Source organism: Durio zibethinus, chromosome 27 (assembly GCF_047325235.1).
Source record: "Durio zibethinus cultivar Kanyao isolate XHJ-2024 chromosome 27, ASM4732523v1, whole genome shotgun sequence".
Taxonomy (NCBI): Eukaryota; Viridiplantae; Streptophyta; class Magnoliopsida; order Malvales; family Malvaceae; genus Durio; species Durio zibethinus.
The window spans coordinates 10,856,865-10,869,375 of NC_143188.1; the positions used below are offsets into that span (position 1 = coordinate 10,856,865).

The following is a 12,511-nucleotide window of genomic DNA, read 5'->3' on the forward strand; positions in this document are numbered from 1 at the left end:
CCTCTTCACATCTAATTTTCATTAAAATTTTTATGAGGCCAAATTTATGATATCGAAATTCTAGGAAATAGATTAGAGTATTTATTTATTATTAAGATTTTGTTAACGAACGCAGCAAGCCCCCCCTTATCTTATTGTGCAACATGAAATTAGTGTCACGAATTTATGAAAGAGTCTTAAATTTTATATCGAATATAAAAAAATGTCACTGAAATATGTAAAAGGTTCATATTACTTCTATCTTGTAATATATATTTTGTAAGATAAAATCGTAAGATTAAAAGAGTCAGAACGAACAATATCTTATAAATATATGAATCATGATAGATAGATTAATCTGAGACACTGGATGAGTGCATTCTCGGGTCCTAAAGCCGCGCGAGTTGAAGCTTAAGTCTCGACCCGTAACAAATAGTATCATAATCAATATTAAACCGTTCGATCCACGTCAAACGCTTCGAAAGAGATAGATAAAGTGGCCAACCTCCGTGACGATTACGTCACGAGATTGGATGGGAGAGAATGTCACGAACCCAAAGAGAAATCATAAATCTCACATCAGATATAAAAAAAAGTTTTTGAGGTATATAAGGATTCATATCACCTTTATCTTGTGAGGCATCTTTTGTAAGACAAAACTGTGAGCTCAAAGGGCCAAAGCAGACAATATCCCATAAAGGTGTAAACCGTGACAAGTAAACTGATTTGAGATACTGGATGAATGCATTCACAATCCTGAAACCGCACGGGTCGAAGCTTAACTCTCAATCCGTGACACTAATAGCTTTTTTTTATTTTTTTTTCATTTTTTAATTTTTTTTAAATTATTAATATATTTTTAAATATTTCAATTTTTTAAATTTATTAATATATTTTTAAAGATTTTAATTTTTTTAAATGTGATCCATTGTAAATTTATCTATTAGATAAAATTTATTTTTTACAGAGTTTAATTCAAATCCCACATGATACTTTTCAAAAAAAAATTTAGTATTTTAAAAAATTTTTAATTTAATAAATTTTGTTACTATTTTTTACTTGTTTTAACTATTTTGATATTAAATATATTTTTCTACCTTATACCAATATTTCTTTTTTTGTCTTTTTTTTATTACAATTTTTTACAATTTTCTTAAATTTTAAAAAATCTTTTATGAGACCCTATAATATCAAGGATATATCATGTATTTTCTTTTTTTTACTCTTTTTTTATTTCTTTTATATATTTAATTAATATTTTAAAATTTTAAAATTCTTTTTTAACCTATTTGATACATAATGTATATCACGCGTCAATTCATTTGTTTTATTTTTATTTGCTTTTTTATTTTTTTAATATTTGATGAATATTTTTAAATATTATAAAAAATTTTTAGTGATGCTTATTTGATATTATTGATTAAAAATAATTTAAAATTTTTTTATTATCTATTTAATTTTATATTTATATATATCTGTATTATATTAATTAAATTATCATTTTATATCTTAATTTAAGATATTAACATTTTAAACTCAATTTGAATGTTCATATAATAATTCGATGATCTCTCTTTTACATTTTCATTATTTATTTTTTTTCTTAATTTTTTTATTTTTAATTGATAAAATTATTTTTAATACCTTAATTTAATATATTAACCTTTTAAACTCAATTAAAATGTCATTTTGTGCCCTAATGAGCTTCATTTTATTTCTTCTCTTTTTTATTTTTGTTTTCTATTTTTTTATTTTTTTCATTATTGTTTTTATATTTTTTAATATTTTTTAAGTTAAATTATTTTTATTAAAAAAAAGGCTAATGAAAATATTTGCGAAACACCCCAATTGGCCTTTTTTTATCTTTCACACATTTTATTTTTTTAAGTAGATATATTTTAAAACAAAAGTGTTGGTTGATAAAGTAATTAGTATTCAACATGTTTTGATCTAACCTGATTCAATATAAACTTCTTTTTTTAAATTAAAATCAAGTTGAGATATAATTAAAGGTTTTTTTTAGAAAAATGTGATCAGAAACAGATTTAGGATATCCTATCTCAACTTTTTTTTTTTTTGTATACATAAAAAGCATATATATTTTATTTTTAATTTTATTATATATTATATTAATAAATTTATTATTTAATACCTTAATTTTAAATTTTAATATTTTAAATTAAATAAAAGTGTTTGTGTAAGATCCTCTATAAACTTTTTAAATTTTTGTTTTTGTTTTTCTTCTTTCTTTCATTTTAGTCCTTTTTTATTTTTTTAATTTTTTATTTAAATAAATTTTATAATAAAAAATAATAAATAGAAATAGCAAAAAGGACCTACAGCATCACATGTGTATTATGCTAATTAATTTCTTAAAATTACATTTTTTTAGTCATTATTTTTTTTAATTTCAAATCATATATTGCATACAAGAGGGATAACATATTAAGACAATTTAGTAATGGAATATATATATGTATGATAAAATATAATATTTTTTTCCTAAATCTCACCATTTCTATTTTAAAATTTAAATTTGAGATTTTTAAATTAAAAAAAAAAACTCAATCTATAAATTTATTTAAAAAAAAAAAAGAAGTATAATAGTATTTTTCTGTTGTGTTTCCAATTTGGCGGGAAATCGCTGTCGAAGCAGTTCCCGCATTCAGATCAGATGGGCGGTTTTCTGAGAGGTGGGTCCCACCTCTTAGTCTGCGTTCCGCTTCCTCCGCTGATTCTGTCTCAATTCCACAATCTCTCTAACGCCTCACTCACGCTTCATTCTCACTCTCCGTCTCCACACGTAGCTGTCACATAGATGGACGTGACTGCAACCCCCGCGCGAAGAGTGGGGAAAAACGTTAAGCAATTGACGGGGCCCACATTGTAGCGCGACCGTGCGCCAAAAAAGTCCACGAGGATTTAGTCTAAAGGAAGAGGTCGGGACCCACACGCTTTTGATATTTGTCCGTTAAAGTGTTAACTCATCCGAGTTTGATCCTTATCTTCTCTGCTTTGCTCAACTCAGAGTCTCGTCCAGTCGTACTATTACCTCAGTACTTGCTTACCGGGCCTTTACACTTGAGTTGCTCTTTCCATTTTTCTTTTTCTTTATAAGAAATTCTTAAGAAAATAAGCTATTAGTAATTATTATTTATGTAATATTATTATTTCTTATATCGTTAATAAATTTTTAAAATCTATAAATGAAATTAAAATATTATTCCGTTAATAAAATTTTAAAATTTCATTGATAATATTTTTATATTATATTTTATATTTTGAATTTCTTTTCATACATGATATTTGAACTCAATGTTTAAGGTCTAGAATATTTTATTTTGCAATAATTATTAATCATTTTATTTTGTAATAATTATTAATTCTTGAAATTAAAAATCATTGTGTTTGGTGTTTTTAAAATCAAATATCATTTTATTTAAAAATGTCAAAATAATTAGTCATATTGTAATAGTTATATAAGTTAATGATTTCAAAATTTTTGATGAAGTGTCATTTCAATGTTGTTTAGAGATAGTCATTTATAAAATATTAATAATATTTTATTTACTTTATAATAAAATATAATTAAATTAAAAAATATATTTTATTAATAAGTAAATTAGTTTTATTGTATAAATTATGCAAAAATATTTAAATTAAAAAATAAAATTAATCTATTAGATTCAACAATGACTTTATAATATAACATTAAAATTAGTTAAAAAAAAGCACACAAATAATTTTTGAATTAGTTTGAAAATATAAAAATTTATGATATAAAATGATTACAATTAATTTTGAAAATAAGTAAGTTTTTAATTTATATATTAAATAGATAATATTAATTATTATTAATTTTACATATAATTTTATCTCGATAATAAAAATTTTTTATATATCTTTCGATATAAATTAAATTATTTGAAAATAATAATCTAATCATTTTTAATGATATAAAATTATCATCACATAAAATTATTAAGTGATTATCGAAAAAGATAATATAATTACTATTCATCAATCATTATGTTTTTGAATGATCATATTATACCCAACACGACCGTTTGAGTAAAAGTATCATTCCTTGATCATTGAGTCCAATTTTAAAATAAATAAATTTTTATTATTTTAAAATAATTAATAGTACAATTTTCAACATTTTTTTTTTCTTTCATCTTTCTTTGATCTCAAAACCTAATATAAATACATAAATTAAATTAAAGATAATGATGTTTGAATTGGTGCATTAGTCACAAAATCACTTTTTTATAATCAAAGCTAAACATGTGCTAATGTTTTTTTGTTTTTTTGTATTTTTCTTTTTCTCCTCTATGAATGTTAGATTTGTGAGGGATTGAGATTATGTGGCCAACAAGTGATTTTGGTCTAATAATTTTGTCGCATGAAATTCAACCTAAATGCCAATGGTCTAAGCCTAGATGTAGATATTAGGTTCTAAACTTCTAAAATATATAGTTTGATCTTAGTCTAAACTTATGAACTTGCTAGGTAATTTTTTTTGTTTTATTTTTAGACTATGGCATTTTAAATATATATATATATATTAAAAAAAAGTTGAAAGATTATAAAACAATTAGAATTAATAATGAAAGATTGAAAATCAAATAACTTATTTAAGATGAAAAAGAATAAGTAATATCTAAATTTCTTTTATTGTTTTTATGAACTATGTGATTTTTTTTTTGGTACATTATAAACTAAATGTCCTAGAAAATAGCTACATGTACATATAATATGAATATTATTTATATGTTGATGGTGAATTTTTTTAATTTTATAAGTGAATTTATACTATTATCATATGTTTATTTATTATTTAAAAAAATAAATGAAAATGTGTTAAAATTTTAATTTTGCTTATTAAGTTAAATTATTTTGATGAACACTGTATTGGATCATAATTCATATAATTTTAATACCCATTTATAAATTTAGGAGAACAGACATTTGTTGTTTTTTTTTAGGAAAAAGACATTTATTGTTTATGAGCAGTAACATTTTTGCAATTTTTCAAAAAAGGCAGGTAGGAGAGTCGGTGGAACATAGACTAAATAGAAAATGATTCAAAATTTATGATGTCCAACGTGAATTATTTCTGCTTTTCTGAAGCTGGCAAGTTTCTGAAATGGCCAGCTCGATTTTGTACTTTGCAATTAAGTCCACTTTCAGCCTTTTTAGCGTTGTAGGTTTCCTAGCTATAATAATAAATAATAATAAATACTTTATACTCATCCAGGATTAATACCAGCAACTTGGCTATGACTTCAATCATTTTCATTTTAAAATGATGGTATCTAATTTTAATCATCGAATTTTAATAGTGAAAGTTACTAAAGAGATCATTTTTATATATTAATAATAATTTTATGTTTTACTTTTTTAATTATTTTTAAAAAATATGTATTATTTTATTAATTTTATTTATGAAATTTAAAAGTATTTCTGTCAATAAAATGTGATAATTTTTCTTTTATACAAATAGTAAACTTTAGTAATACTTTATATTTATTTTTTACTTCAAATATTTTTTTGTTAAAAAAAGAGTAGCAAAGTACCATATTTATAACCATGTTTGGTTTCTTGGTCAACAACCTATTGCCTAGCTATGTTGCTCATAAGCTATGTCCATGCTTCTTCCTCTTTGGGGTAAGGTTTTTTCTTTACAAGAACAACAAAATATTAACTTGGTGACATTCAAATTACAAGTTGTTTTATTTCTTTGTTGTTTAATGGTACTATGTCTGAACTTTGCCATGCAAATCCATTGAACTTCTCATATTGGACAATCTATAAAACACCAAATACTTCTCTTTCTACATTACTAGATAATTTATATATTATTTTTTTTATAATGATATAAAATAGAATTGAGGTCTTTCTTTGACCCAAGAAGGCATATTTCCATGGCTTATAGTCATACGAACATATAACCAACGGAGATTATGGCACAAAACATGGGTTTCTTTGTCCCAAGAAATGTAAGAAAATGACAGAAAATCTTGAAAATTGCTTCGGATTAAGATCCATTGTGTTTGATTGACAACGAAACTTATCAAACTATAATCACAAATGCTTAGCAGAAAACATCGCCTCTTTTTCCTAAAAATTGTGCCCAATGAAATCGAATTCATGTGGAAAATCATCAATTATGGATGAAAGTGGGGCAACGATGATTATTGATGATGAGTCACCCGTGAAAATGAAGACCGAAAACTTTTTAGAATTGGAGCCGTTCTTAATGTCAAATTCATATTTGATTTTATTATTTTTAAATTTTCATGTTTCAATTAAAAAAATTCACGTTGAAATAATTTTTATATATAAATTTTCCTTCCCAAATAATTCTTAAATTTATTACAATTATATCATAAAAATTTAAATATTCTGGTCAATAACTTAGAAGGATCATGGGGCAAGATCACTGTGTTTGAGGCTTTTGTCTATTAATCTAGTTTTTCTTCAATCTAAAGTTTGTACTTGTGATCTTAAAAGGGACATGTTTTTATGACTAAACGGCCCCCATGCATGCTATTTTACGAGGAACCCTAAACCTAATCTTAAATTATAAATCATATATAGTAAAATTTCTTCAAATTTAGTTTCTTCATTGATTTTATCTTTTAAGTTCAATTTTCTTTCATGGAAGTGATCATGGATTCCCCATGCTTCTAATCATTTTCCACCTTAAAATTAAAAGGAAACCAACAAATGAATGATTTAAGGGATTTTTCTATTTTTAAGTTTTTAGTTTACCTTTAAACTTTTTATTTTATTATATATATGATTGAAAAAGATATTATATGCTTAAACTTTTTCAAATCCGTAATCTCAAAATATCAATTTTATTAACATACCATATGATTTAAGGAATAATCGGCGATTTAAAATTTTTTTTGTTATATAATATCAATTCATAATTACATTTTATGATTAAATTTATAAAAATTCATTAAATAAAGCAACATTCATAGATGGTGAGAAATTTCTCGTAACCAATCCATCTAAATAATGCCTTAGCGTAGTTGGTTAAATAATTTCAAAAGTTAGATAGGGTCAACATCTTCCTTTCTTGAGAGTTCATTAAAAAAAAAAAAAAAAACGCTTTCTTGAAGGTGGAAGATCATTTTCAAGGCACAAGCTTTTTGGTTATGGAAGACAAACCAAACCTGCCTCGTTTGTTCTTTTCTATTTTGTTAAAATAATGTTGACATGATTACTTTAATTAAAATAAAATACTAATTGGAAATATTTTATATTATTCTATTTCTCTCATGACAAGATTAGCAGAAAGGTTATGTTGATTTGCTTTGTTTGTTTCCTAATCTTTTAAAAAGGGCCCCATTTGTAGGTGGCTTAATAAAAAAAATTAAAGCATAAATATAGTTAGTTTTATAAAGCAAAATTCCATGAGCCTGCCTTTGTTTAACCCCTTTTTTTTTAATCATTCCCTCTTATATTATCTACCACAAATTGTTTGATGCTCATGCCAAATTCAATATATGGTAGATATGCTCATCCCAAATTCGTAATTAAATTGAATTCAAAGTTTAATGCAAAAATTAATTTATAAATGATATTCAATAAATTTAAAATTTAAATCTTAACATTTATAATATTTTCTTTTATTTTAAATTAGGACCTCATTTAAATTAAAAAAATATAGCTAAACTCACATACTTTTAGATAAATGTTACAATTTATTTATTAATTAATAACGCGTCCGCCCATATGCATATATGCACACATAATTTCACTTTTATGGATAACAAAATTTATAATTTTACTTTTATAAAAATCAATGACATTTAAAATTTTAGATTGGTGTTAAATTCAAATAATTTGTTCATTTTTAGTCAAATAGTTAAGCTCTTTTACTATTTGTTTTTTATTTTATAGCAGATGCCATTACTCAAGAATTTCCTTATATTGAAAGCAACATTATTTTTAGTGTTTTTTTATTTGAACATTTTAAGTAGGGTTGATTCATACCTGAATGTTCCAAAATGGCCTAGGAAAAAAACCCATTTAAAGTATTCAAGTATTGGTCACAAGGGTTTGCTTGGATCATCCAGGCCCATTCAAGCATTATTATAACTTAAAAGATGCAAGAATTTTTGCTTGTTTGATTTTTTTTTTTAATGTTTTTGATAATTTCAAAGAAAAAAAAAGTGTCCTCAGAGGGTAAAACAATGAACTTTCTGATTTTGATTTGGTTACATACCGGAAGAAGGAAGAGCTGCCTGTGGTCTCAAGCCAATAATGTGCCAACCATAGCTAGGATAAGCTCATGGGTTTTGAGTATTACCAGAGGGCTATAATGAAAGTGATATCAACTGCTAAACCAAATGGAGAAAACAGATAAAGAAAAAAAAAAAAAAACTAATGAACTAATAATCACATTTACATTTTTTTCCAAGTTCAATAATTGAGATACAAAGGATTTTAGCCACTTGACTTTCAGCCAAATTCGGCACATCTTTCATACAAGAAACAACTTGCCTGTCCTCAGCAAGGAAGGAAAGAAGAGCCTCATAGTAAAAATGCAGTTGACACATATACCTGGTTCAACCCTTTAAAAAAGAGAAGGAAAAATAAATTACTGTGGCAGAAAAAATGAAAATTTAACAAGACAGCATTTTCAAGATAAAACTACGTGCTATCGCACATATACAGAAGTCAAATTTGAAATTATAAAATTTTTTTCTGCATTTAAAAGTTGAAATATTTCACCCAAGGGCCAAATGCCAATAATTTCATTCATAGACAAAACCTTGATGAACAAACCATACAATACCACCCAATCATGCTCAACCGTGCACCATTCACACAGGTGGGCCATAGATGTAAACAGCTGTAACATGACATCACTTTAGTCACAGGGAAGCTAATGATGCATTACCTGCTAAACATGACATAGTTATCAAATGAAGCCCAAGGACATACTCCAGTTCTGTTACTGTTGCACATCACTTACAACCAACATTGTTATGCAAGAATGGAAGGCTCATGTTTAGTACTAAAAAGGGGATGCAATCAGACTGAACTATGAGACAGAAAAAAAATTATAGCTTAAAAGATAACATAAATGCACAGCAAAACTGTCATCTTACTGTTATTTCTTCCACATATTTATACACATCATTAACTGTCGCCACAGACACGAGCCATTTCGAAGTTTACTTATCAGAACTTAGATGCCATTTTAGAATCATGCTTTAATACTATAATTAATTACATAGAACAATATCAATAGCAGAAAACATGGCATGGAAATTTTAAAGGAGTTGATTTGCCATTAGATCATTGTGGTTAAAGGAAAGATAAAGGAAACATCTTTGATATTGGTGGTGACATCAAAGGAAAAGAATATCTATCTGGAGCTACAACTAACCTGTCTCCTTCTTCGACTTTGTAAGTACCACATGCGAGCCATCACATAGCATGGCTGAAGAAAGCCAGCAAATTGGAGAAGCAAAACCTCAAACTGATGACAGAGATTCTAGTTCAGTCTTAGCTTGAAAGTAAAAGGAATAAAGAATAAATACAAGTATCTCAAGAGTCCCACAACATTTGTCAGCTAGGGTTACAACTATGTCAGTACTCTTATCAACATCTTTCTAAGAGAAAACTTTCAACTTATACACACAAATCAAAGCAATTGTGCTTGAACATATTTACATCTACATCCCTACACACATATGGATGACATTTCTATGGCAACGTGTCGGATGCATGTAAAATAAAAGTATTTGTACGGCACAACATGCAAATGCCCACTGAGGTGCTACTATGGTGCAACAGATGTTCCGAAGGTGTCATGTTGTACTCACAATAATAAAAGCTGACAACTCCTGCATCATGCCAGAATATCTTATCAACATTAGGGCTTGGCGTAAGAGCAAAATGATAAGCAACTGCATACCAACCCACATAAATTTCCAAATGTGAGACAAATTATCATTCTTGAGCAAAGAATGCTGAAAAAAATAATTAAGTTTTATTTGCTTACGATGAGGGCAACAGAGCGAAGACAGGCAAGGCTACCACTATTTGCATTAGCATAATCTTCATACTCTGATTGGAGTAATTGGCTTTGAGAAGCAGTTAGCACTAGAAGGTGTGAATCACGGAGATCAATATGTGGGCTCCATGCTTGCCTGATCACAAAGTTTAACTTAAAATAAAAGTAACTAAATAATCACAATAAAACAAGCAGCTCCATAAACAATGCCTGGTCAATCCCCAAGACCACAAACAAGGATGTCATACTACAGCCTTCCTAGTTCCTACTAATAATTGGTAGGCTCTTCTGCCTAGTTCCTGGTCCAGGAACTTGCAACCAGCTAAAAGGTCAGAAATTTTATTTTTCAGAAGGAGTGGTATGAGCAAATCATTTACAATCATCTTATCTTTTTTCTATTTATCTTCCTCTTAGTTTTCAAATAACTCTTATGGTCTACTTTATGTTTCAAATAATTAATCAAACATCAGTTGACATTCAATCTTGCAAATTTGTAATATGTTGATCATATATATTACACAGGTCTATTGCCATAAAGCAGTTTATAGTTTGTCTGGGTTCAAAGCTATCAATATTTGAACCAAAAACAATCTGAAGCTGGCCTGGATTGGACTGAAATCTAACAATGCACATAGATGGATTTCTGCACTCAATAGTTTTCTTGTTCAGTATTTATACTGCCATAATGCCCAAACCAGTTTCTAATTTAGGCAATGACCAGTAATGTTAAGAGAATTATAATTGTTCCACAGTTCCATATCAGATACCATTTGAACCAAGCTACAAGAAAGATATAGCAATAGAAGCTGTAAACCAAAAAAAAGGATTACCTTATGTCAATGGCCAAAACATCTGGACTGCTTCTGGACGAAAGAAGAGAATAATTTGGTGAAAAAACCTGATAAAAAAAAAGAGCAAATACTGAGAATTTTATCAGTCAATGGCATATTTTTCCCTTTCGGTATATGCAAGAGTTAAACTTTTTTTTTTAAAGAGGCAAAAATGTCCAACCTGTTTGCATATTTCGCAAGTTATATCACCTTTCTTGTTGCACCATCTTTGAATGCACTTCCTGTGAGCAAACTAAAGCAAAAAAATTGAAAATAAGTTAAAAATTACTTCACATATTTTAATCTACTGATAACCAAATAACCAACCCATGAAGAAAGCTAACTTCATAACTAAAAAGGCACATAGTTGGACCATTACATCGATGACAATTTCCACATATAAATGCCAGGAGAAGCAAAGCAACTTAACCTCAAAGAATATACAAAATGTCGTAACAACTTAAAAACCATATTTAAACACACTTGCTAATGTTGGAGGAATGATTCATTCACATATTGTACATTTACACTTGCAGACCTCAGCAGCCAACAGATAAAAGCATGGCACAAAACTAAGAGAAAAGGTTAAATGTACATGTTGCAATCTGAATTAGAAAACTTTTGCCTAAAGTTCATAGAAATTAAAGATATGCAACATGGGATTGAAAATCCTCCCAAGGCCAAACTAAATTATATTTTATAAGTAATTAAAATAATAATTCAATAACCATCACTGTAAGCTAATCAAAACAAAAAGAAACCATTCTGACATCTGCTATGTTCATGCCAGCTGGTAGAAGTTATGGAAATGTAAGAGACAAAAACTTAGATAAGAAAATGCTTTTTTTTTAATCTCTTCAACAGAGAGCAACAAAAGCATTTTAAACTTTATCATTGTTAATTTGATATTGAGGCCTAGGAAATAACGTACGAGGGATAGAGCATCAGTCAAAAGGAGACACAAAAGAAGACTTAAAAAAGGAACACGCCAAGCAATGCTCACTTTCCAAAACAAATAAAACAATGCCTTCATAGAATTATATAGGCGCAAAACTTGAACCCACTTTCCTAGAAAATACTACATAATCATCTCTAGATAACTGAAGCCCAGTTAACCCAAAAAGATAAAAGGAAAAAAAAAAGAAAAAACTCAGAATTAAAAATTGAAAAGACAATCTTTAAACAAAGAAAAAGAATCTCCATCTTTTCAAACGTCCAAAAAAAAAAAAAAACTTTAACTAAAAGAAAAAAGAAAAAGAAGAAAAACCCAGAGAAGGAGAGACGTTGAGGGTGCCATTACAAGCACAAGGAGCTTCCAAAGAAACCAAATCATCTTCCTCTTGACATATCCTACACTCCATCATCTCTTTAACCTTCTTAGAACAAGACCCTTTTTTTCCTTCTCCTTCTACTTCTTTTTCATCATCATCGTCGTCCCTTGTTTTCTTCACAGAAACACCATTAGTATTCCCATTTGTTGTTGAATTTGGTTGTCCTTCATTCACTGAAGACGACTCAAAACAAGCTGCCGATGCTATGATTCTATCTACACATACCATGAAATCATCCACCATTTTTTCCTTCCTCTTTATCTTTTTCTTTCTCTAGTGTTTTATTCCGTACGAACCGTTTTCTTTTTCGTTGAAGATCGAAGAAC

The 12,511-nt window shown here is 27.4% G+C and overlaps 1 protein-coding gene across 3 annotated transcripts; it reads right to left on the reverse strand.

The window, feature by feature from the left end:
* Positions 1–8,386: 8,386 nt before the first annotated feature.
* LOC111279914 (uncharacterized) lies at positions 8,387–12,511 on the reverse strand. 3 transcript variants are annotated; one of them, XM_089756442.1, is made up of 7 exons: positions 12,155–12,511; positions 11,036–11,107; positions 10,855–10,922; positions 10,013–10,160; positions 9,834–9,917; positions 9,395–9,487; positions 8,387–8,573 (listed from the first exon to the last, which is right to left on the reverse strand). In XM_089756442.1, the coding sequence occupies exons 1-7, from the start codon at positions 12,185–12,187 to the stop codon at positions 8,568–8,570; spliced, it is 504 nt and encodes a 167-aa protein (XP_089612568.1). In that variant the 5' UTR covers positions 12,188–12,511; the 3' UTR covers positions 8,387–8,567. The 3 variants fall into 3 exon arrangements, with proteins under 3 accessions (XP_089612568.1, XP_089612569.1, XP_089612567.1); XM_089756443.1 differs by lacking the exon at positions 8,387–8,573 and having other exon boundaries at positions 9,228–9,487; positions 9,834–9,854; XM_089756441.1 differs by lacking the exon at positions 8,387–8,573 and having other exon boundaries at positions 9,228–9,487.

Bases quoted from the DNA above. Each gene is read 5' to 3' on its own strand.
- LOC111279914 (XM_089756441.1), bottom strand. From the start codon at position 12,187: ATGATTTGGTTTCTTTGGAAGCTCCTTGTGCTT. The intron at 11,108-12,154 runs GTAATGGCACCC...TTTTTGCTTTAG, and splicing joins TTTGGAAGCTCCTTGTGCTT to TTTGCTCACAGGAAGTGCAT. The intron at 10,161-10,854 runs GTAATCCTTTTT...CTTTGTGATCAG, and splicing joins GTTTTGGCCATTGACATAAG to GCAAGCATGGAGCCCACATA.